The sequence below is a fragment of the Microcaecilia unicolor genome, chromosome 3 (genome assembly GCF_901765095.1).
Source record: "Microcaecilia unicolor chromosome 3, aMicUni1.1, whole genome shotgun sequence".
NCBI classification, from domain to species: Eukaryota; Metazoa; Chordata; class Amphibia; order Gymnophiona; family Siphonopidae; genus Microcaecilia; species Microcaecilia unicolor.
In genome coordinates this window covers 119229000-119256159 of record NC_044033.1, presented here as the reverse complement: position 1 = coordinate 119256159, position 27160 = coordinate 119229000, and the positions used below count along the sequence as shown (strand labels likewise).

General features: G+C 41.8%; 1 protein-coding gene across 1 annotated transcript in view; it reads right to left on the bottom strand.

The window, feature by feature from the left end:
- The window catches only part of SLX4IP (SLX4 interacting protein), a 236464-nt gene that overhangs the window by 34953 nt on the left and 174351 nt on the right, over positions 1–27160 (bottom strand). The window contains 1 exon segment of the mRNA XM_030196329.1: positions 17159–17247. Coding sequence (XP_030052189.1) covers positions 17159–17247 — 89 coding nt within the window.

The window sequence follows — 27160 nt, the reverse complement described above, 5'->3', positions numbered from 1 at the left end:
CCACTAAAGACACTGAACTAGCTTCTGATCAAAGCTTTTTATCTTATGACTGTTCTTCAATGGATATTGATTCTTTCTCTAGAGATTCAGTTCCTCCTTCACCACTGGGCAAGTCTTCAGCATTGCCAGCATCAGCCTCTCAAGGATGAGCTTTCATGTCCAGGTTTTCTGCAGAAAATGTTAAGACAGACTTTTTGCAGAATTTCCACTTAATGACAACCACCTCCGAATCCCCTCTCTAAAAGAAGCCCACCTTTATTCTAGCTGCTTCCGTGCCTTTTTCTGGCTTGCCCCTTCTTTGTGGAACACCCTTCCTTCTCCCATTCGCCTAGAACAGCGTTTCCCAAACTGTGCGCCATGGCACATCTTGACCTCCCTCCCACAATTCAGCATCGCTCCCTACTTTTCCCTCCCGCAGGTCCAGAACCGCTTCATGCTTTTTCCCCCGCTGCCACTGAGATGCTTGCAGCTTACATTTTTGGGCCATCTGTGATTTCACACAGGCACTGTGGGGACTTCCCTCTGCCACATCCGGCCTTCACAACAGGAAGTTGCATCAGAGAGGGCCGGATGTGGCAGACTGGGAATGACCCGGAGTGCCTGCCTGTATGAATCATGGACAGCCTGAAAATATAAGCTGCAAGCACTGCAGCGGCGGAGGGAAGGAGAAGGAAGTGGCAGTGGTCCTGGACCTACAGGAAGGAAGGTAGCTAGTGATGCTGGATTTGGGGAAGGCATTGATGTGCTGGATTTATGGGAGGAGATGGGCTGCAGGGAATGGTGTGCTGGACTTTCTTGGAACAGGGCGTTGCAGGGAAAAGGAGACCTATGTGGCTGGGGGGGGGGGGGGGGGGGGTGCTGCAAAAAACTGCTCAGTCACTAAGGGTGCCGTGAACAAAAAAGGTTTGAGAATCCCCGGCCTAGTGTCTTCTTACCCTAAATTACTCTTCTGAAGACTCATCTATTTGAAATGGTCTTTTCCATTCACCCGGGCCTGGATGGCTCCCACCAAATTCACTAGCCTTTTGTCCTAAATTTATCCTATCCCTTCCCTCTCCTTTCATTTATTGACGTTCCTTTCAAGCTATTGTTTTAGTTTAGATATTGTGTACATCGCTTTGTTATCCTTGTGACAAAAGGCAATTAAGTATCAATAAATCAAATCAAAGATAAGTTATAAGGGACATTAAGTTATCTAGACATTCCAAAGGAGTTAGTTGCTCTTCTAATACAGTAATCCTGATGGATCTTCAAAAGCAGAATTGGTCTCCGTTTTTTTTCTGTGAAACCGTTTTCTAAATGGCTTAAGGGTTATGAGTCATTATAAACTTGAACTGCTGCATCAATCAGTTGTGGTGGAATCTGCTTTACGAAGATTTCAGAATTCTCAAATGCATTCTAGCACCCCATCAGGGAAGGAGTCTAAATTGTTGGATTTGGTGTCTAAATTGTTAGATTTTGTGGGTAAGCAAGTCTTCCAAAATATCATGTTGAATGCAAGAATTGCAGCGCATCAATTTAAAATGGTTTGATTTTTTCTTTGATACTGTCAAACAGATGCAGGCACCTGTTCCATGAATGTCAAATTCAGATTCTAAAGATTCCTTTCCATTGTTGGATCTTTTGGAAGCAACAAAATTTTTAATTTGGGCAGCCTATGATATTTCTGATATTGTTTCAAGGGGTGCTGCAGTAGCTATTGCAGCCAGAAGCATGGTTAAAGCCTCTGGTCTTGGAGATGATGTGCACAAGTGCATCATCGATGCATCCTGTTTGGAAGATCACTTATTTGGGGAAAAGGTCCTGAAAACAGTGGCGCTAATCAAGGACAACTGTTCTACCATTCGTACTCTCTCTTCAGATCAGTTGGATTATTCAAGATATTGCCAGCATAGGCAGTTTAATAAATTCTATAAAAAGCCTTACTTTCATAGGAATCAGTAACAGGTTTATCCTTTGCATAGACAGAGATGTTCAAGACAGTAGAACCCAGTCTCTCTTATTCAGAGATCAGAAGAAAGGAAGTCATAGAAAAATTCAGCAGTTCAACTGAAGTCTGAGACTAGTTTTTGTCAGTTCAGAGATCATGGTGGGAGGTCTTCTTTCTCTCTTCTTCGACAAATGGGAGGAAATCACGAAGTGGGTGCTCTGCATCATCAAGCAAAGCTACAAATAAACCCAAACTCTCGGCTTCATTTCCAGAAAGCATATTTTGAAAACCATTCCAATGAACAACTACGGGTTCTTGAGCTACAAATCAAAAAACTGTTGGCAGACAATGCCACTGAAGAGGTTAGTTTTGTGGAGAGAAACAAAGGGCTCTATTCAAGGTACTTTCTCTTCTAAAAATGACAGGGGGTTGGGCTTGGCACCCAATTTTAGATCTGCAAAAGTTATATACTCATGTAAAAAAAAAATCAAGATGTATTCTCTGGGGCCAACCTTACCCTTTATAAGAAAGGTTGGATGATATATTTGTAACTGAAAGAGCTTACCTTCAACATTCCAATTCATCAAAAGCATGGGACGTAATTATGATTCCATTTCAGGAACAGGTATTTTCAATTCAAAGTCCTTCCTTTCCTCACCAAGAGTTTTTATAAACTGTGTCGCTGTGGTGGTAGCTCACCTTCACAAGGAGGGTATTGTAATTTTTCTGTAACTGGATTTGGCTTATTTCAAGGGAGTCGCCTCTTTAGGTTCAATACATTCTAGGAAAAACAAACACTCTGTTCATTGAAGAAGGTTATTATCCTGCTGAATTACAAAAAAATCTGTTTTGACCCCGAATCAATGCCTTTCGTATATAGGAGCAGGGCCATAGCAAGCTATGTGCGGCTGGTGAAGCCACACAGTGTGCAAGGGAAGCAGTTCATTGGCTTCCCTTGTACTGATATCACAAAGTGGGTGTGGCAGGAGCTCACTGCCTCAGTTGGGAGTGTGTCACACTGGGCACAATTGGGCACAATACTCCTGTATTGGTGCAATGATCGACATAAGTCAGAGAACTTCCCTCATACTACAAAGAGCACAAAAAATAATACACTTAGTGAATGCTCTACTGGACAAGTCTCATCCTTCAGCAAAGGAAATATTGATGCTAATGGGTCACATGGCAGCTTATATATTTCTGGTTCCATTTGCTTGTCTATGAATGCAGGGAATGGAATGGGAGCTCAAATGGACAATGATTTGCCTGTCGGAAAGCAATTCATTAGTAGGCGGTTCCCTCCAACCTCCTTTCAGGGTCCCCAGAGCATCTTCTGCAGCTTCTTGTCTCCATCACTAGAGACACAGTTGTTTCAGGCTGGGGGGGGGGGGGGGGGCTCATTTGGGGCCCTGGCAGACTCAAGGTTCTTGGACAGTGGAGGAGCAACGTATGCACATCAACAATCTGGAGTTAAGGACAATTCTGTATTCACTTCAGGTGTTTCAACATTTCATAATAAATTCTGTGGTTGAGGTTCAGATAATCAGGATTTAGAAGTTGGCTTGAGCATGAATTCTTTTCTTGTGGAAGTGTAATCTTCCAGGTTGTCAAAACCTTTTGGCAGACTAGTTCAGCCAAAAATTGGACCCCACAAATAGTCCTTACACTATGTCCATCACCTATTTGGAATGTGGGGAACACCACCAATAGATTAGTTTGCAACAGAGCAAAACTTAAAGCATGGTCTGTTCTGCTCTCAGAGGCCCAGTCAACATGGTTTGCAGGCAGATGCAATTCCTTGGGGGGGGGGGGGGGGGGATTCCTTTATGCTCCCATCCCATTTATTGCAAAGACTCTTCAAAAGAAAGCAGTGTTGATGATTTTGATAGCTTTGCACTGGCCGAATGAAATTAGATCACTGAGCTATTTTATATTTGAGCTAATTTAGAGATTTTTACCTGGTATGTTTATCTTTTTTTAATTGAAAATATTTGGCTCCTTGAAAACCAACAATAAAAGTGCAAGTTTTCAAATGATTCATGTATTAACCACTGAGCTGAACTAACACTAATGCAATGGCATTATTTTATGTAGCCTCCAATTTAAGTACGGCAGCAGTGTGGTAATGAGCTCATTAATGTAGTGTTTTACAAAGATGCTTTAAATTTATCTCAGCTGTGTTACTAAGGTAAATTTAACAACCTCTTAGTTAACTCTGGTCATCAACCAGGATGGTGTACCAAGGGTTAATATCCCGGCTTGAGGCAATGTCTTGGGTCTCTCCTTCACATTCCAACTCAACAGCATATTAGACCCTTCCCTTTGCTGAAACTCTGAAAATACCTCAAACTTCACTAAGACTCTGATATCTAAAAGTTCTCCATCCTTAGAAGTCACTGACAGAAGCCCCATATTGAACTCCTAGCTTCCTCCTATAGGGCTCGGGATGTGGCAGGGTGAAGACAGTGGCCTACTTGGTTCCTTATCCTTTGTTGGTTCTTGACACATTTATTTTAATGTTTCTGTATTTTTCATCTTTTTTCATATATTCTTCAGCTATGGTAATCCATAGAATCAACAAAGCAGATTTTGTTTTCAGTACTACACTCTCAACATACTTGAACAGTTTACTAGTCTTTTACATAAAATAGTTTCACAGTTTCCCCAGATAATTCGTGTCCAATTTCTTCTCTATGCTGTCTATAATGATAGTCAAATAATATCACCAGCTGGCAAACAAGAGTACCACAGTTATGATATTTTGTTAGTTGGAAAACCTCCTATGCACGGAACCACAGATGCTCTTCTGACGCAAAAGAAAACCATTTTTTTCTATGTCATATTTTGGTTCCTAATTTGTGGGAATACTGACTCCATCCTTACAACTAAAATAATAATCACTTTGCCAATACTTCATCTTTTCCAGGAAACTTCTATTTCTTAATTTTTATAAGTGTCGTTGAATATATGGTAATAAACAGATTATCTTTGGGTCAGAAATACAGTAGTTATCTATGCTTAATATTTATCTCTCTCAATATGTTTTTATTTATTTTTTTCTACCCAACAGCTCCCACCCTCAAAAAAAATAAAGCAAGTGTTTTTCATCAATTTCTAGAAATTAACAGGAATTTATTTTATAAATTAAGAAACTGAAGATATTGAACTGTAAATGACATTTTATGATATGAGAGAAGGAAAGGTTATGTCTTACCTGATAAATTTCTTTCCTTTAGTCACAGCAGATGAATCCAGAGACTTATGGGTTATGACCTTCTATCAGCAGGTGGAGATAGAGAGAACCAAACTGAACTCTTATAGGATGGTAAGCTCCTTGGCCAGACAATATTTCTTATAACAAAGTAGAAGGTAGAATTAGTCATACTACTTCTCTTTCCTCACAGGAACAAAGATTAAGATAAGAACACATAGAACTAAGGCCCAGAAGAGTAACATCAAACCTAAACAGGGAAACAGAGCACTTCGAGAGAGGGAAGGGCTCTGGATTAATCTGCTGTGATTAAAGGAAAGAAAATTATCAAGACATAATTTTTCCTTCCTTGTCATCATCAGAAGGTAAATCCAGAGACATGTAGCAAAGCAGTTCTCATTAAGGGCAGGAACTAGAAACAGCTGCAGAGAGCATAGGCACTCCACAAGATGCCTCCGGATCTTGCCACCACATCCAAGTGACAGTGCCTGGCAAAGGTATGCAAGGAGGACCATATAGCCGATCTAAAGATTTCTTCAAAAGAATATGCTTGAGACTGCACCCAAGAGGTCAAAAATGATCTGATAAAATGAACCCAGAGAAAATAAGGAGTCTGGCTGCTTGTGAGAATATACACAGAGGTAATGGTTTCCTTAATCCAATGAGCTACTGTCAACTTTGAAGCAGTGCCACCACGATTTGAACCCACTAAACTCACAAAAAGGTGGTCCAAGCAATGAAACTCATTTGTGACCTAAAGGTATTGAAGGAAAGCACAATGCATGTCCAGACAATGCAGAGACTGAAAATACATTCCACAATCCTCCCTCTGAAAGGAACACCGGTTGATTTCAGGTAAAAAGAAGAAACCACTTTATGGAGAAATCAACAGTTCAAACTGTCACCCCCGCCTTCGAGTAACAGAGGAATGGGTCCCGACAGGACAATGCCTGAAGCTCCGAACTCCGACATGCTGAAATGACTGCCACAAGATAATCAGGTTTCAAGGAAAGGTCCTTCAAAGTAACTTTTCGAAGGGGCTCGAATGCCTTCTGGAGGGACCATGGGATAAGATTATGTTTCTGGATAGGGATGGCAAAGAGGAGGCCTGAGACAACTGACCCCTTCTATAAAACAAACCACATCAGGAAGAGCTGCTAATGAAGAATTCTGCAATTGCCCCTGGTAACCAATCAAAGCCGCCACTTGAAATAGAATTTGCGTAGGCCACTTGCAAAAAGGACATCATCTGGGGCAAGGATGAAAGCAATGGGGATACAGCCTTTCAGAACACCATGCCTCATAATGTCTCCAAAACTGCTAAGCTGAAGAGGTAGAGCGCTTTCTAGCTTGCAACAAGATAGTAATAACCTCTTCTGTGAACCTTTTCTTTCTTAGTCTCAACCTCTTAAGAGCCAGGCCATAAGTCCATAGTGGGACTGTCTCAAAACGCCTAGCCACCTGCCTGGGACTACCCTATGGCCATTTAGAGGGTGTATCCCCAGCACAATTCAGGTCCGCCTGCACCTGCCGCTAGTGCTCTACACTAGCATCCCCCTCCCACCAACTGGGTTCCAACTGCCTCTGGGCAAGTCTCCTGCTCTCAAATTATCCCCACTGATTCCTAGATTACTGGGGCCACACTCCCAGTAGTCCCTAGAAAGCACTCACAGACAATAAACTAAAAAATGGTTATTGTCATGAAAAAAATTAGAAAATGAACAGAAAAGGTGCAATTAGCAAAACAATAACGGGTAACTGAAATATGGATCAATTATAAATCTATACATTTGTTTACTATCTAAATAGTACCTGGGGAGATCAGGATATACAGCTGCTCACATGTTATCAAATACAACTTTTCATAGGGCCTCAGCAAAGAGATCCTTCTCTCTTTTTTCCCTGGCTAAGACAGAGAAGAGCCAGTACATCCCTGCTGAATTTTGAGCTCTTGGGCCAATCAGAGCCCAGAACAATAGCTGGTCACATCACTGCAGGTTCACTCTTATCTGTGTTAACTAAAGAAGGAACAGTCAGTTCTCTGTAACAGCTCTAAACATAAACATGCACCAGCTGCTGGCCAAACTAGAGAAATACATGTCAAGAAATAATACAGTTTACAGCTTAAAACCCACTATTTTGCTACAGGGATGGATTGTCCATTTGAACAGGACTCTGTTGAAGGAGACCCAAGAAAGGGGAAACCAGGACAGCTTGTCTACCAACAGCAGAATGACATCTGCATACCATGGTCTCCTGGGCCAGTCCAGAGCTATTAGGATTACTCGACTTGGATGATACAGAACCCTGTGCAGCACCCTACCTATAATTGGCCAAGGAGGGAAAATATAAAGAAGGCTTGATTGTTGGCCATGGCTGGAGAAGCGCATCCAGCCCCTCTGAATTGAACACTTTCCTTCGGCTGAAGAATCTTGGAACTTTAGTATTTCGACCAGACAACATGAAGTCCAAAACCGGAGTGCCTCACTTCTGAGTAATCAGGCTGAAGGCATCCTGGGACAATTCCAAATCCGCAGGGTTCAAGGAGTTCCCGTTGAGAAAATCTGCCTGGACTTTCAGCATCCCTACAATGTGCGCCACTAAATCTGAAGTAAATTGCTCTTGATCCAATGCAGAAGGGGATGTGCCTCCAGCTCCATCTGAGTGCTGCATGTGTCCCCCTGCTTGTTTATATAAGCCACTGTCGTGACATTGTCTGACAAAACTCAGACCAGTTTCCTCATCAGCAGGGGGCAAAAGGCCAACAGAGCATACTGAACTGCTCGAAGTACGAAACCATTGATTGATCAAAGTGATTCTGTCTTTCTTGAGAGCCCTTGTGCAGTGTGTTAGAGACAATGAGCTCCCCCACCTTCAAGCTGGCATCCCAAGGGCGCCCCCCTGAAAAGAATGCTTGACTAAAGCTACTAGGACATGCTGCTTCTTGCCTAAGGAGTCCAGGAAAGACAGGGACTGTAGTCTTGCAACATCGGAGACCAATGGGACAAGAGGGACTGCTGAAGGGGATGCTTGTGGGCCCTGGCCCAGGGCACCACATTGAGAATCACTACCATGGACCTGAGAACTTGCACATAAACCCAAGCTCAAGGATTTGTAGACTGTAATGAACAGGCAAATCTAACTCTGAATTTTGTCCCTCCTGTGATCCTGCAAAAACACCTTCCTCTGTGAGGAGCTGAAACGAACGGGTGTTCGTTTCAGCTCTTCACAAAGTACTCCAGAGTTTGCATAGGAATCAAGTGACTCTTGGAAAGATTGAGTATCCAACCCTTTAGGAAGTGAAGGGCAATCGGCAGGAGGGGGGAACCGGGGAGGAAGAGGGACCTGGTACCACCAGATGTGCCCCCTAAAGTAATCACCGATCAGCCTAAATACCCCCAAGCTTCATTGAACTGGAAAACCAAAGATAGAGCTATAGCAGCAGAGAAGGCCAGGAGTTTGTGAGAGACTGTCTACTGCCTTCTGGAGATAGAGAACATACTGAAGTACTGTCTGGCCAAGCAGCTTACTGTCTTATGAGAGAGTTCAGTATGGTGCTGTCTATCTCCACCTGACATAACCCACAAGTCTGTATTCATCTGCTGCTGCTGACAAGGAACTGGATTAATAAATGGGATGGGATTTACAAAAAAACGTCCAAATTCAGACTTAGATGTCATATCCAAAAATGCCCCTTGTGCATTTGACTTGCCCAAAGTCACAAGGAGCAGCAGTGGGAATTGAACCCATGTTGCAAGGATCAAAGTCCACTTCACTAACCATTAAGCCACTCCTCCTCTGTTTTGGACATTTTTTTTGTTCTAAAATGGACCAAATCACAAGATGTCCAAAGCATTTTCGAACACAAAAGATAGACGTCTATCTTTTTCGAAAATTACCTTCTTTCCTGTTCAGAATTTGGATGTTTTTGTAAAACGCCCAAATTCTGATTTAGACATTCTATAAAAAATGCCCCTCCACGTCATTTATGTGTTTTAAGTCTGGGGGAAAAACGTGTACCCCCCTGGATCACAAAATCGATACAAAATAACCCATAATATCATAGATTAAAGAAAAAAACAAAAACTTGTCAACCAAAATCCTGGACCCAAACCAATTCTTCATCTAAATGCCAACATCAAAAGTGAATGGCACCCCAACATAATAGACCATGACAAAAAAAAAACCCGACAAAAAAACCCCGACAAAACAGACTAAAACCAAAACAGACCATGACAAAAAAAACCCTCCCTCAAAAAACCCCAAGACAAAATAGACTCTACACAAAACAGGGCAGGGAAACCTCCTTAATCAAGCTGGATTATCTTGTCAAGCAGATTTATGATTCTCACTAGATACCAAGTGTGGATAGTGAAGTCAAGCCGTAGGCAGATGCCAGGACTTTCAAGTGACAAGCCGCGGACTTTTTCAGTAAATGTATTTCATCAGGCCCTTTTGTCAGGAGTCTATTTTGTCAGGGACTTTTATGTCGGGAACTTCTTTTGTTTGTAACTTTTTGTCTGGTTTCTTTTGACCAGTTTCTTTTGACAGGGTGCCAAAGTAAATGTATAGGGGGCGCTGCTGAGCTCCACATGGGATCGCAGCATAATTGTTGCGCTCCCAATGACTCCTGCATAAACATCAACATTTTCAACCTTAAAGTGTTGCCTTTGCTGTATTTGGCCACCTATACTCATTACCAACATGTCCTCTGGGAAAATGGGCAAAAGGCATAGAGTAGAGCCTCACTCTTCACAAAAAGAACCACCACCAAAATCTGACGATCAGGCCTGAACCGCCATATTAGATGAGCTACGGGCCCTGAAAGACATGCTGTCTGATCCCAAAGAAGTTATCAGCAATATTAAGGAACACCTCTCCACTATAAAATCAGTTTAAAGCTGAGGTAGTTAGCTTTTTTAAAATGCTGCTAGCCCACCCAGATTTCTTTCACACCATAGCTGATATTATAATAAATGATGGAGACACACCTTGCATATTAGGACGGGATTTCAATTTGATTCAAAATTCAGACTTAGATAGGAAATCTACCTATACTTAAAAAAAATATACTAAAGCTTGGTATGCACTACATGACGTAATGTTGCAGCTGCAATTACAGGATGTGTGGCGACATGCACAATAATAATAGAGATTTTTCCTATTGCTCGCCTCCACACAACTCATACTCTCGTACAAATTTAGTTTCCAGTTCACTCCTTACTTTGATTAACCATTCCAGTATTGAAGGGATCACCCTCTCAGATCATGCTTACATAACACTTCAACTGTATCTATCTTCTCCAACCTCATGCAGCTCTTGCTGGTGATTTAATGCTATCCAGCTGCAACATACCTTATTTCAAGACTTAGAGCTTCTTTTAGAAAGCCGCGCTAGTGATTCCCGTGCGGCAAATGAGAGGAAAACCATAAGAATTGAATGGGCTTCCTCTCATTTGCCGCACCGAGAATCAGTAGCGCGGCTTTGTAAAAGAGGCTGCTAATGACTAAAGCCATACAAGAATATTTTACTTTTAATTCTTTGACTGATTCTAATTGGATAACACGATGGGATGCCTTTAAGAATTATATTTGAGGGATCATAACTGGTTTTGCTGCCTCTCAGAAGAAAATCTTTAAATGCTGGGTCCGTTGCTTTTTAATGTATTTATAAATGACCTAGAGATGGGAATAACTAGTGAGGTAATTAAATTCGCCGATGACACAAAATTATTCAGGGTCGTCAAGTCGCAGGAGGAATGTGAACGATTACAGGAGGACCTTGCGAGACTGGGAGAATGGGCGTGCAAGTGGCAGATGAAGTTCAATGTTGACAAGTGCAAAGTGATGCATGTAGGAACCCGAATTATAGCTACGTCTTGCAAGGTTCCGCGTTAGGAGTTACGGATCAAGAAAGGGATCTGGGTGTCGTCGTCGATGATACGCTGAAACCTTCTGCTCAGTGTGCTGCTGCGGCTAGGAAAGCGAATAGAATGTTGGGTGTTACTAGTAAGGGTATGGAGTCCAGGTGTGCGGATGTTATAATGCCGTTGTATCGCTCCATGGTGCGACCGCACCTGGAGTATTGTGTTCAGTACTGGTCTCCGTATCTCAAAAAAGATATAGTAGAATTGGAAAAGGTACAGCGAAGGGCGACGAAAATGATAGTGGGGATGGGACGACTTTCCTATGAAGAGAGGCTGAGAAGGCTAGGGCTTTTCAGCTTGGAGAAGAGACGGCTGAGGGGAGATATGATAGAAGTGTATAAAATAATGAGCGGAATGGATCGGGTGGATGTGAAGCGACTGTTCACGCTATCCAAAAATACTAGGACTAGAGGGCATGAGTTGAAGCTACAGTGTGGTAAATTTAAAACGAATCGGAGAAAATTTTTCTTCACCCAACGTGTAATTAGACTCTGGAATTCGTTGCCGGAGAACGTGGTACGGGCGGTTAGCTTGACGGAGTTTAAAAAGGGGTTAGATAGATTCCTAAAGGACAAGTCCATAGACCGCTATTAAATGGACTTGGAAAAATTCCGCATTTTTAGGTATAACTTGTCTGGAATGTTTTTACGTTTGGGGAGCGTGCCAGGTGCACTTGACCTGGATTGGCCACTGTCGGTGACAGGATGCTGGGCTAGATGGACCTTTGGTCTTTCCCAGTATGGCACTACTTATGTACTTATAACTAGAACAAACTATTAAGCAGTTAGAACAATTGAATCACAAAAGCCCCTCCAAAATGGATGTTTATATGAAATTTAAAAAGGCCCGTTTTTCTTTAATTATGTACTTGATAAACAGGCCAGCAAAGAGATATTTATGAAATCTGCTCAATACTACAATGAAAGCAACAAATCAGGCCACCTACTAGCAAACTATTTAAAAGATAGGAGGGGGGAAAATGATATTTTAATAATTATAGATGAAAAACAAAAATATATTAACCTCTAAAACTGATATAGCTAATAGATTTAGAGTTCTACTCCACATTATATGTCTGAAGTAATGCACTCTGAGATAGATCTCTCTTATTGGGACAAACTAACAGGCTTATTTTCAAAAGAGAAGGGCGCCCATCTTTCGACACAAATCGGGAGATGGGCGTCTTCTCCCAGGGTCGTCCAAATCTGCATAATCGAAAGCCGATTTTGGGCATCCTCAACTACTTTCTGTCGCGGGGACGACCAAAGTTCACAGGGGCATGTCAGAAGCGTAGCAAAGGCGGGACTGGGGCGTGCCTAACACATGGGCGTCCTCGACCGATAATGGAAAAAAGAAGGGTGTCCCTGACGAGCACTTGGGCGACTTTACTTGGTCCATTTTTTGTTACGACCAAGCCTCAAAAAGGTGCCCGAACTGACCAGATGACCACCGGAGGGAATCGGGGATGACCTCCCCTTACTCCCCCAGTGGTCAGCAACCCCCTCCCACCCTAAAAAAATTTTTTTTTTTAAATATTTTTTGCCAGCCTCAAATGTCATACCCAGCTCCATGACAGCAGTATGCAGGTCCCTGGAGCAGTTTTAGTGGGTGCAGTGCACTTCAGGCAGACGGACCCAGGCCCATCCCCCCCCCCCCCACCTGTTACACTTGTGGTGGTAAATGTGAGCCTTTCAAAACCCACCACAAACCCACTGTACCCACATGTAGGTGCCCCCCTTCACCCCTTAGGATTATGGTAGTGGTATACAGTTGTGGGGAGTGGGTTTTGGGGGGCTCAGCACACAAGGTAAGGGAGCTATGCACCTGGGAGCAATTTCTGAAGTCCACTGCAGTGCCCCCTAGGGCACTATGAATGCTGGCTCCTCCCACGACCAAAGGTCTTGGATTTGGTCATTTCTGAGATGGACGTCCTCGGTTTCCATTATCACCGAAAATCGGGGACGACCATCTCTAAGGTCGACCTAAATTTTGCAATTTGGGCGTCCCCGACCGTATTATCGAAATGAAACATGGACGCCCATCTGGTTTCGATAATACAGGTTTCCCTGTCCCTTCGCCAGGACGTCCTGCGAAGACGTCCTCAGGAAAACTTGGGCGCCCCTTTCAATTATGCCCCTCCACGTCATTCCACCTTATCACAAGGTGATAACGAGTGCATTTCAAAGCCCATCACTGAATCAGATATTAGAGCAGCTTTAAAAGAAATGGCACAAAATAAAGCCCCAGGTTCTGATGGACTTGAACTTTATCAGACATTTCAATCCCTGTTTGTCCCTGAATTATGCTTTTTTTTCTTTTTAATTACCTCATTCAAACTGGTAATGTTAAAGGCTCCTTCCTAGAAGAATCAATAATAGTTCTGTTGAAGCCTGACAAAGACCTTAGCTATTCCAAAACTACCGACCTTTGCTAACTCCAGGCTTCGTTCCTTTTCCCTCGCGGCACCTTATGCCTGGAATAGATTTCCTGAGCCTGTACGTCTAGCTCCATCTCTACCTGTTTTCAAATCTATGCTGAAGACACACCTTTTCACCACTGCTTTTGGCTCCTAGCTACTACTACTCAATTGTACTCAATTGCCTCCCCCTTGATCCTTCTCAACCAGTACTTCCCTCGCCCTTAATTGTCTTGTCTGTCTGTGTTATTTTTAGATTGTAAGCTCTATTGAGCAGGGACTGTCTCTCTCTATGTCAGGTGTTCAGCGCTGCGTGCTTCTGGTAGCGCTATACAAATGTTAATAATAATAATAAATTAATCAATGTAGATGCAAAACGTTTTGATAAAATTCTAGCGAAATGTTTACAATTAGTCCTCACAAAATCAATCATTACAGATCAGACAGGTTAATCAGACAATACTCACTTATTTATCAATGTTTTAATGCAGACTAATACATCTCCCAATCCATATGTTGCTTTAGGATTAGATGTAGAGAAGGCATTTGATCGTGTTGAATGGTCTTTCCTCTTTCACACTCTGGAGTGGTTTGGTTTTTCTCCTAATATCATTCGCATGAACAAAGTCTTATACTCAGCACCAACAACCAAATTACAAATTAATGGGATTTTATCTGCCCCTTTCCAGCCCACCAGAGGCACCAGACAGGATTGTCCCCTATCTCCACTCATTTTCAGTCTCGCACTGGAACCTCTCTTGAATGCAATTTGTGCTTCCCCTCTCCAAGTGGTGGAGATGGGGTCAATCTTTGCTAAGAATTCTGCTTATGCAGATGATGTGCTAATATACACCACCCCTTTCTCAATACTAGCTATTTTAGAAATTATTATTAAATATTCCATAGTTTCAGGATATAAGCTGAATGCCACCAAAACTGAAATGATGCCTTTAAATAGCCATACTCCTGTATATACTTTGATCATTATCAATTTAAATGGACCCCTAATGTTATGAAATTCTTTGGTATTTTATTTGGCCCAACCACTGAAGATACACTTCAGATAAATGTGAAGCGTTTAGTTCAATTAACATCTGAACTTACTCTTAAGTGGTCCCCTCTTCAGTTATCCTTGGGGGGTAGAATGGGTACTATAAAAATGATGATAGTTCCAAAAATAAACACTCAGTATGATCCCAGTTGTATTTAGCCCTTCCACTTATAAGGCTTTGGAAAAAGTACTCATCAAATGGGTTAAGAAACCTCCCTGTATTGCTACGCAGCTCCTAAAATGTTCAAAACTGAATGGGAGTATTAACTTCCCTAGTTTGGGGTATTAACTTCCCTAGTTTTTATGATCATCTAGCTTTCTTACTTAAGCAGAACTCTAACTGGCTAACAGTAACAGATATGTCTCTTGTTTCCTTTATAAGTACAGTTTGAAGCTAGTAAATGGGACACTTTTCCTCTCTCAAGTTTACCTTGGATCTCTCCACCACTTCTATAGCAAAATTTGATCTTCTCCTCCGCCCAGACTGTTTTAGAACTTTGGAAACTTTTATTGACCATCCACTCAATACTACTTCTCACATTATACTATGCTATAATCCTATTTTCAAAATAAATAACAAAACCAGTTGTCTAGCTACAGTGGATTAAAGCTGGCATTTGGTATCTTCACCAGCTTTTTGATCGTACCAAATGGTTTCCTTTTTGTACACTTCAAGCTAAATACAATTTACCTTTGTGCGCTCATTTCAAATGATTACAACTCACTCACTGTACATCTGGAACTCTAACTATTGACTCTTACCACAGATAACCCTAGTATTTGGGAATTGTGCTCATGACTGGCTCATGGACATGGCATGGCCTCCAACTGGTATAAATTGATATGAGAGACATACAAATCTTCATTTGCTTTGGAATCTGTTTGGGAAAAAGATCGCCAAAACAGTAGCTAAACTTATGGTCTTCTTATGCTAAATCTACAAAATCTGCTGCTTATACCCATATAATCTTTTTTATACTACATAGAGCTTTATGGACACCAAACAAACTAAGATTTCTAAAAGTATTGATAAGAAGTGTTGGACTTATTAATCAGCCATTGGAGCCTTGGATCACCTTCTCATGAACTGTTCCTTTCTACAACCGTATTAGTCATCAGTGTAGTCTACAATCAGCCAATTACTAAACATCTCAGAACCTTTATCCTATAAGGTCCTAATACTGTGTGACGCAGATCTGGTCAGTCATTGATGAGCACAATGACAAATTATTGCACATACTACTACATATAGCTCTTAAGATGATCTGCCATAACTGGAAAGATTTGTCTATGCTTGATTACAAAATGTGATGGAATAATGTTTGCTTAACGGTTAAATATGAGAGGGTGACAGGTGAAAAAAACTAGATCTCTTTCCTCTTTTCACAAAGGTAACAAAGAATAATCCAAATCAGTTACCTGTCGCTAGGTTCCAACTTGGGGGTCAGCACTAAGAAAAAGATCTAGGTGTCATTGTAGATAATACACTGAAATCTTCTGCTTAGTGTGCTGTGGTGGACAAAAAAGCAGACAGAATGCTAGGAATTATTAGGAAAGGGATGGTGACTAAGACCGAAAATACTATAATGCCTTTGTATTGCTCCATGGTGCGTCAACACCTTGAGTATTGTGTTCAGTTCTGGTCGCCATGTCTCAAAAAAAGATATAACCCAATTAGAAAAGGTTCAAAGAAGAGCGACCAAAATGATAAAAGGGATGGAACTCCTCACGTATGAGGAAAGGCTAAAGAGGTTAGGGCTCTTCAACTTGGAAAAGAGATAGATGAGGGGAAATATGATTGAGGTCTACAAAATCCTGAGTGGTGTAGAACTAGTAGAAGTAAATCGATTTTTTTACTTGTTCCAAAACTACAAAGACTAGGGGACACTCAAAGAAGTTACATGGAAATACTTTTAAAACAAATAGGAGGAAATATTTTTTCACTCAACGAATAGTTAAGCTCTGGAACTCTTTGCCAGAGGATGTGGTAATAGCAATTAGTGTATCTAGGTTTAAAAAAGGTTTGGACAAATACCTGGAGGAAAAGTCCATAGTCTGCTATTGAGACAGACATGGGGAAGCAACTGCTTGCCCTGGGATTTGTAGTATGGAATGTTGCCATGATTTGGCCACTGTTTGGAAAATAGGTTACTGGGCTAGATGGACCATTGGTCTGACCCAGTATGGCTACTCTTATGGTCTTATATTTACTTGATTATGCTATTGCCTAATAATTTAGAAAAGTTTTATGTCTAATCCCTCTGCTATTATTATCAATATCATAGTTCATTAGTGGTGATGTTTTCAACTATTACTATTTTGGTTATTTCCTTTACTGTACTCATAATTTCAATGATTTGTTTATAATTTATGTTTATATATATTGCAAAAATTGAATAAAACTTTTGAACACCACATATACAAAAAAGTAAATATATAAATAAATAAAATAGCAGAACCTCAGAATCTTGTGGATCACAAAGTCTCAAGCTGGCCACCCATATTTTTTATATTACTTTCTGTGACTGGATTCATTTTTTTTCTCACTCTGTTCTGGGCTGTTACTAATCACTGAAATAATGAGATTAATGTAACATTTTCTTTAGTGTTCAGCCATGCATACCTGTACACCACTTTCTGTTGCCCAGGATCTGGAATCACAGTCAGGTAGACTGGCACAAACCACAAATTTCTCTGGAAATACACGTAGCTCTACACAAAATAAGAAAAATAACAAGTGAGCAGGTTAATCTTCACTTTCTATGATGGTGCCAAAAGCCCAGAAGGGGCATGAAGCTCAACAAAGAATGCAGCATCTTATCTACCACTCTAGGACTCAAGTAGGGTCTCTTTCAGGAGGACCTACATGACCATAACTCATTATCAGCCACTGCCCCATGACATCACCAGACCTGATTTCATCATTGTACGCTGCCACTAACAATCATAGCTCCAAACGGCCATGAAGGGGCAGGTGCCTACTTTTTTCTGTCACCTGATACTATACAGAGGATTTCTTTCATTTGGGCTTTTTTAACCTTGGAATCCTGAAATCAGTCCAAGACTGGGTTGTTATAGTTCCACCCTCGATGTCATCAGCCTGTGCTTTATCACTGCACACTGCTACCATTAGGCAAGCCCTTCTGCAAGCTCTTGAGAGTCTGTGTCAGGTGTAGAGCAGATACAGTACATGAAGGTACTTCTCTGATAATTTTAGATGCATGTTTATATCAAATTTACTTCCTTGGGATGTGCTGGTGCAAAGATTTAATGCAAAGTAAAACGCCCATAATTGCACTATGAAGTTGATATAAAATGAGACCAATGAGACCATTGGTTTCTAGGTCCAAGTCACCTGTTTCTCACTCCCAGGTTCGACTGTACCCCACTTGATTACCAGGGAATTCTTTTGTTTTAAGTTTCTTGATATTTTACCAGATTCTCAACATGTCTCTATGTCTCATTAATGCATGTGGTATTTTAAAAAGTCACCTTTATTTTATTTGTTGAATTGTTTAGTCTTATGTGCTCTGAATATTGGTTTTAAGATACTGATGTAGTTTTTAATAACTAAGGGGTCCTTTTAAAAAGGTGCGTTGAAAAATGGCTTGCGGTAGGTGCGGGTTTTGGGTGCGCACCGATCCATTTTATTTGGCACACCTGTAAAAAAGGCCTTTTTAAAATTTTTGCCAAAAATGGACGTGTGGCAAAATGAAAATTGCCGCGCATCCATTTTGGGTCCGAGACCTTACTGCCAGCCATTGATCTAGCAGTAAAGACTCACACAGTAACCAGGCGATAATGACCTACGCGTGCCAAATGCCACTTGGTGCATATCCGTTATGCGCGCGCAAAAATAAAAAATATTTTTCAGACACGTGTATTGGACGCACGCCAAAAATGAAATTATCACAAAAGTCATGCGGTAGTTGGGTGGTAACTCCATTTTGGCGCATGTTGGGCGCACGAAGATGCTTGCGTGGCTTAGTAAAAGGACCCCTAAGTGTGGGAAAATTAGGGAGGTGGGGTATTACTTATTTTAAAAACTACTTTGTCTTAGTTGTGGTTAACTCATTGTTCCTTCTGTAGGGCTGGAAGGCCTTTATGTAAAAATAGGCACAGGCAGATTTAAAAACTGGTTCCTTTTTGACAAAAAGTTAAATCTGTGATTATCCATTTCTTTTTAGATATGTTAGTTTTCTTATTGGGGTCAGTAGAGAGGTTGTAGTCAACAAATTCACTCAGGGGTCCTTTTACAAATGCAACCTAGTGTTTTTAGCATGCACTAAAAATAAGCACGTGTTAAACGTTAGAGATACCCATATATTTCTGTGGGCGACTCTAGCATTTAGCGCGTGCTAATCATTAGCGTACACTACAAACGCTAGTGTTCTTTTGTAAAAGGACCCCTGAATCTATTACAATTTCTCCTTTTAACAGCAAGAAGCATTGTAGCTAAATTTTGAAGAATGGAAATAAACTCAATATATCTTGATTGATTACAGAACATTTGGGAGATCCTTAAAATGGAGAAGTTAGATCTCTGAACTTTATCACACAGTAGCAAACTTTCAGAAAATTTGGGCTCTGTTCCTTTGAGTTAAAGAATTATAAGGGAATCTTACCTCCAAAATTCAAACTGAAGAGTTTTTGAAATTATGACCTTTATGACCTGTTTTTATGTACTGCACAATTGAGTAGTTTGGTTAGCAAAGTTGTAATCGTCTTTTTAAAGTGCACTTTCAAATTTTGCTTTGGAGATGTGGTGGTGTAAGGTGCAAATATTAATTTCTGCATTGGTAAATATGTATTGTGGCAGTAGAGGCATTCAGTTTGGGATTTAGAAGTTTTAGTATTCAAGATATTTGTGACCAGTAGGAGTGGCCTAATGGTTAGAGCACCCATCTTGAAATTCAGAGGTGGGTGGTTCAAATCCCACAACTGCTCCTTGTGATCTTGGCAAGTCACTTAACCCTTCATTGCCTCAGGTGCAAACAGATTGTGAGCCATCCTGGGACAGAGAAATATCCAGTGTACCTGAATGTAACTCATCTTGAGCTACTACTGAAAAAGGTGTGAGCAAAATCTAAATAAATAAAGCTTTTCAACCCTTTAATTCTCAAACTATAACCACACCATACTGCACCCTCCCAATATCAGAAAACCTGAAGATTCTTGGTGTTACCATCGACCGAAACCTTACTCTCGATACCCACGTGAAAAACACGACAAAAAAGATGTTCTACTCGATGTGGAAACTCAAAAGAATCAAACCTTTCTTCCCGAGAAACGTTTTCCGTACTCTGGTCCAGTCCCTGGTTATTAGTCACCTGGACTACTGCAACACTCTATACGCTGGCTGCAAAGAACAAACTATTAAGAAACTCCAAACAGCCCAAAATACCGCAGCCAGACTCATATTTGGAAAAACCAAATACGAAAGTGCGAAACCCTTAAGAGAAAAACTTCACTGGCTTCCACTCAAGGAACGCATCGAATTCAAGATCTGCACGATCGTACACAAGATCATCAACACCGATGCCCCACTGTACATGGCTAATCTTGTGGACCTACCGCCCAGAAACGCCAAGAGATCAGCCCGCAAATTCCTCAACCTGAATTTCCCTAGTTGCAAAGGAATTAAATATAAGCAGGCATACGCCTCTACCTTCTCCTTCAGAAGTACACAGATATGGAACAGGTTACCCCCAGCCCTAAAAACCATAGACAACCCAAGTAACTTCCACAAATCTCTAGACACATCTCTTCAATAGAACCTACAAAAAGAAACCTTAGACACAAATTCACCTCCCAATCTATCCTACCTAACACCACTCTAATTCCACATCCTTTTTCTGCATACTTTCGATTGTATCCGTTATTCTGTCATGGCTTTGTCATGACAACACTCTGTAAGCCACATTGAGCCTGCAAATAGGTGGGAAAATGTGCATATTCCTTATTGCAGAAATCTTCCTAAATATAAATAGTGGTTTTTAGAACAAATGGATAGTTGACACGTGCAAATAATGATTTTAGAAAGCTGCTATTTACACATAGTGGTCCATACCATATGGGGTTAGTGTGTGGAGAGGGAATGATTTTAGGTAGACCCAAAGTATCAATGTGTATAGATCCCGATTTAACCCAGGATCTTCAGTTTCTACCAAAACTGAATCCGTGCCCGAAGTTGACTGCTTGGTTTCGGCAAAAACCAAATCCATAAACAAAATTTCCCTCCTCCATACCCGATCAAAAAAGAAGCCCTCCCTTGACCCGTGATCTCACCTTACCACTCATAGGCCGTTTCTGGGCGTACCTTAGGAAGCCCTAGTGGTCTTTGTGGGGGCAGGAATGAACCTCACTCATTCTTGCCCTGAGCCACTGCTCTGACGCAATAACAGTCCATGCGCAGGCATTTTCGGCCGAAACCTGAACCTGGATTTTGGTCCAGTTTTGGTACGGAAACTGAAATTCGGTCGGCCTCTAAACATGTATTTCCCATTTATAAGGGCTATACGTGTGGATATTAAACAAATTCTATAAGTTGGCTTTTGCACCTTCCCCAAAGCACACACAAATGCCTGCTCATAGGCAACTGGTGTAAGAGACTTGAGGAGGCTAAGCCTCTCCAACTGCATGCATGACTTTCCTCACCTTCCTCCTGCTGGCACCTTTGCCACTGCTTTGGCTTGTTTAATTTTCTGTTAGATGTATGGATGTTTCAGTGCTCGCTGTGATGTTTATGGTGTTCCTTTTTCCTACATAGTCCTTGTTGTATGACTCCTGAATGTTAGTGCTATTATGGTATGCTAGAATTGCTGTATAGGTCCTGAGTGACTTTTGTAGGCTTTTTTTTTTTTTTAATTTTTCGTATTATGCCTGATACTGAATTTTGTATTTGGACTTGGCTCATGCTTTTCTCAGTAGTAGCTCAAGGCAAGGTACATTCAGCTACAGTTGTTTATTTTCTTTTCTCCGGAGGGCCTACAGTTTGAATCTGAGCCAATGAAAGGTTGTGCCTTGTCCAAAATCTCAGTGGCAATGGGATTTGAACCCCCCCCCCCCCCCGATTCTTAGCTTGTTGTTCTAACCATTAGGTATATAGTTAGTACAAATAAACATAAATACATGGTTAGAGCACCTGTCTTGAAATCCAGAGGTGGCCAGTTCAAATCCCACAGCTGCTCTTTGTGATCTTGTGAGAAAAGCCAGAGCTGGTGGTGGGAGGCGGGGATAGTGCTGGGCAGACTTATACGGTCTGTGCCAGAGCCGGTGGTGGGAGGCGGGGCTGGTGGTTGGGAGGCAGGGATAGTGCTGGGCAGACTTATACGGTCTGTACCAGAGCTGGTGGTGGGAGGTGGGCTGGTGGTTGGGAGGCGGGGATAGTGCTGGGCAGACTTATACGGTCTGTGCCAGAGCTGGTGGTGGGAGGTGGGACTGGTGTTTGGGAGGCGGGGATAGTGCTGGGCAGACTGATTCGGTCTGTGTCAGAGCCGGTGGTGGGAGGCGGGGCTGGTGGTTGGGAGGCGGGGATAGTGCTGGGCAGACTTATACGGTCTGTGCCAGAGCCGGTGGTTGGGAGGCGGGGCTGGTGGGTGGGAGGCAGGGATAGTGCTGGGCAGACTTATACGGTCTGTGCCAGAGCCGGTGTTGGGAGGCGGGGCTGGTGGTTGGGAGGCGGGGATAGTGCTGGGCAGACTTACACGGTCTGTGCCCTGAAAAGGACAGGTACAAATCAAGGTAAGGTATACACAAAAAGTAGCACATGTGAGTTTATCTTGTTGGGCAGACTGGATGGACCATGCAGGTCTTTTTCTGCCGTCATCTACTATGTTACTATGTTATCTGTAAAGCCCATTTCTCTCTCTGTTTTTTTTTTTTTTTATACATTATTCTGTTTAAATGATGTGGCTGTATTTGATAAAAGCAGTGTGTTTTTTCTAGTGAAAAAGGTGCCGGTACTCAAATGCCAGGCCACCCTTCAGGGATGGGGTGATCACTGAGGGACCCACCTCACAACAGCCCCCTGCAACTAGTCACAGAATCTATGACAAGACAGAATTGGTGTGTGTAGAGCCTGAGCTCCTTCATTGAAACTTGGGGACCATGGATCAATTTTAGCAGACAATGGAAAAGGTGCCGGTACTCAGTACCCCCAAGTACTACTACTTAACATTTCTAAAGCGCAACTAGGGTTACGCAGCACTGTACAGTTTAACAAAGAAGGACGGTCCCTGCACCCCCTCAAAAAAGCCCTGGATAAAAGTGATGTTTATTTTTGATCTTGAGAATTTGGAATAGGGTTAAGGTGGGAGGGAGACATTTGGCGGCCCTTTTCTAAAGCTTAGCACGCCCTAAATGCTGCGCATCTTATTTTATACCTATGGACCATGTGGCAGTTAGCGTACACTAATGTCCTTTAGCCCATGCTGAGCTTTACTAAAAGGACCCCTTGGTTAGATAGAAGATATTACATATTTTCATTGTATAGTATTATACATATTATTATTGATTTGATGCAGGTAAATGTAACATCGGGACACGCTACAGAGGTACAATTCCTTGATGAAATCAAGGACAGCTTTATGGAGCAGCTGGTGCAGGAGCCGACAAGAGAAGGAAAAATTCTAGACTTGGTCCTTAGTGGAGCACATGATCTGGTGAGGAATGTTATGGTACAGGGGCCACTTGATAACAGTGATCATAATATGATCAGTTTTGATATCGACCTTGAAGTAACTGTACACAGAAAGTCAAATACGTTAGCGTTTAACTTTAAAAAAAGAGACTATGATAAAATGAGAAGAACGGTAAAAAAAAAACTTAGGGGGGCAACTGAGAGAGTAAAAACTGTACTACAGACATGGACGCTGTTCAAAAATACCATCCTGGAGGCCCAGGCCATACATATTCCGCGAATTAGAAAAGAAAGACGGAAGTCCAAAAGACAGCCGGCCTGGTTGAAAAGTGAGGTGAAGGAAGCTATTAGGGCTAAAAGAAACGCCTTCAGAAAATGGAAGAAGGAACCGTCTGAAAATAACAAGAAGCAGCATAAGGAGTGTCAAAGCAAATGCAAGGCTCAGATAAAGAAGGCCAAGAGGGATTACGAAGAAAAGATAGCATTAGAGGCAAAAAAACATAGTAAAAATTTTTTTCGGTATATTAAAAGCAGGAAGCCGGCAAAAGAATCAGTTGGGCCGCTGGATGACCGAGGGGTAAAAGGGGCGATCAAGGAAGACAAAGACGTAGCGGAGAGACTGAATGAATTCTTTGCTTCGGTCTTCACCGAGGAAGATTTGGGTGGGATACCGGTGTCGGAAATGGTATTTCAAGCGGACGAGTCGGAGAAACTTACTGACTTCACGGTAAACCTGGAGGACGTAATGGGGCAGTTCAGCAAACTGAAGAGTAGCAAATTTCCTGGACCGGATGGTATTCATCCTAGAGTACTGATAGAACTGAAAAATGAGCTTGCGGAGCTACTGCTAGTGATATGCAACTTATCCTTAAAATCGAGCGTAGTACCGGAAGATTGGAGGGTGGCCAATGTAACACCGATTTTTTAAAAAGGCTCCAGGGGAGATCCGGGAAATTATAGACTGGTGAGTCTGACGTCAGTGCCGGGAAAAATGGAAGAGGCTATTATTAAAAACAAAATTACAGAGCACATCCGAGGACATGGATTACTGAGACCAAGTCAGCACGGCTTTTGTGTGGGGAAATCTTGCCTGACCAATTTACTTCAATTCTTTGAAGGAGTAAACAAACATGTGGACAAAGGGGAACTGGTTGATATTGTGTATCTGGATTTTCAAAAGGCGTTTGACAAGGTACCTCATGAAAGGCTACAGAGGAAATTGGAGGGTCATGGGATAGGAGGAAATGTCCTATTGTGGATTAAAAACTGGTTGAAGGATAGGAAACAGAGAGTGGGGTTAAATGGTCAGTATTCACAATGGAGAAGGGTAGTTAGTGGGGTTCTTCAGAGGTCTGTGCTAGGACCGCTGCTTTTTAATATATTTATAAATGATTTAGAGATGGGAGTAACTAGTGAGGTAATTAAATTTGCTGATGACACAAAGTTATTCAAAGTTGTTAAATCGCGACAGGATTGTGAAAAATTACAAGAGGACCTTATGAGACTGGGAGACTGGGCAGCTAAATGGCAGATGACGTTTAATGTGAGCAAGTGCAAGGTGATGCATGTGGGAAAAAAGAACCCGAATTATAGCTACGTCATGCAAGGTTCCACGTTAGGAGTTACGGACCAAGAAAGGGATCTGGGTATCGTCGTTGATAATACGCTGAAACCTTCTGCTCAGTGTGCTGCTGCGACTAGGAAAGCGAATAGAATGTTGGGTATTATTAGGAAAGGTATGGAAAACAGGTGTGAGGATGTTATAATGCCGTTGTATCGCTCCATGGTGCGACCGCACCTTGAGTATTGTGTTCAATTCCGGTCGCCGCATCTCAAGAAAGATATAGTAGAATTGGAAAAGGTGCAGCGAAGGGCGACTAAAATGATAGCGGGATTGGGACAACTTCCCTATGAAGAAAGATTAAGGAGGCTAGGGCTATTCAGCTTGGAGAAGAGAAGGCTGAGGGGAGACATGATAGAGGTATATAAAATAATGAGTGGAGTGGAACAGGTGGATGTGAAGCATCTGTTCACGCTTTCCAAAAATACTAGGACTAGGGGGCATGCAATGAAACTACAGTGTAATAAATTTAAAACAAATCTGAGAAACATTTTCTTCACCCAACGTATAATTAAACTCTGGAATTCGTTGCCGGAGAAAGTGGTGAAGGCGGTTAGCTTAGCAGAGTTTAAAAATGGGTTGGACGGTTTCCTAAAGGACAAGTCCATAAACTGCTACTAAATGGACTTGGGAAAAATCCACAATTCCAGGAATAACATGTATAGAATGTGTGTGCGTTTGGGAAGCTTGCCAGGTGCCCTTGGCCTGGATTGGCCGCTGTCGTGGACAGGATGCTGGGCTCGATGGACCCTTGGTCTTTTCCCAGTATGGCATTACTTATGTACTTAAATTCTGTGTGTTTACATTGTTTGATTAGTATAAACAAACCAAAAAACCCTAGGCATTTGAATGTGATTCTCATCCCTGTCCTCTAAGTACCTCTACTGTTGCTACTTTATATTTGTTGAACTGTTTTTTCTCCTTCTGTTAAGACAGAAAGCTACAAAGCTTGTGATTTTTGGTGATTTTATTATTCAAGTAGATAAGTGACTCTTGTTCACCATAAGAGAAGCCTTAAATACTGGGTCTATTATAGGGTTTCTTTGGAGATTAATTCTGCTACCCACGTAGCAGGACATACAATTAACTTGGCACTTTGGTGGAAAGCTTCATATATTACTGCCATATTAACAGTATTTTACTGACAGCTGTTTTCTGTTCAGACCATCCTCTAATTACAATTGAGCTAACCCTAGACAACAATAGTAGATAATCCTCCATGAGCACTTGAGAATTTTAATAGAAAAAATAAATTCATGTCCTTAAATCTCTCAACAATCTTATGAGAGAGATATGGAGAACATTTCTAATATGGTAGACTCTTGTAATGAATTTTTTGAGTAATATTGTGTATTTTCATAGCACTTAGACTTACAAAGTTACATAGGGGTCCTTTTACCAAGTTGCGGGAAAAAGGGCCCTGGCGCTAGGGGCGGGGGCCATTTTTCCTGATCACCAGGGCCCTTGTTACCACAGCGGGTAAAAAATTCCCCAGCACACATGGCCATGAGGTAAGAGAACTCTTACCACAGGGCTAAGCGGCAGGAAGCCCTTACTGCCAGCCATTGAGGTGGCGATAAGGCTCCCGCGCTAACCTGGCGGTAACTGGGCAGCGCACGGCGATGCCCGATTACTGCCAGGTTATTGCCGTGCAAGCCATTTCCAGGGGTTTTCTTTTTGCCCCAGAAATGGCACACGCTCGGAGAAGGATTACCATCGGCGACCGCATTAGGCTTACTATCGCTCTGTAAAAGGGCCCCATAGTAACCTATGGAACTTTGTAAGTGCTTTGAAAATGAGCCCCATTGTAAATAAAAAATAGATTATTTAAAAAATAAATTAGCAAATACCATGAAACCTGCCCCATGGTACACAAGAAATAGCGCAGTCAAGGTGGTCAATGAAAAAGGTGGAAAATCAATGCCACAAATCCAACTCCTTTAACAATAAAGATTTTTATCCATCTCAGTTAAAAGAATATAAACATGTACTGCAAGATTCAATGTTCAGAACAGACCACATGACCTCTTTGGATAGTGAAGAGCAGTGAGATGGTTGAGATTGTCTGATCCACCCAGATTGCATATGCTGATGCCAAGAGAAGTACATCTGTTGATGTATCTGTTGATAACCCATTACAGAGCCATTTTAAATATGGACCAAAGCTATAAAAAGCCCTCTTACTGGACTTCCATCAGAAAACAGACTCTGTTCAACAGAGAGAGGGATTTCTTTCCCCTTCTGTGCATCACTTTGCATATGTCCCACATTAAATGTAATCTGTCACTTACACACCAAAGTCTTCTAATTTCAAAAGATCTTCTACAATTCCTCATAGTCCTCTGCTGTTTTAAAAACTTTTG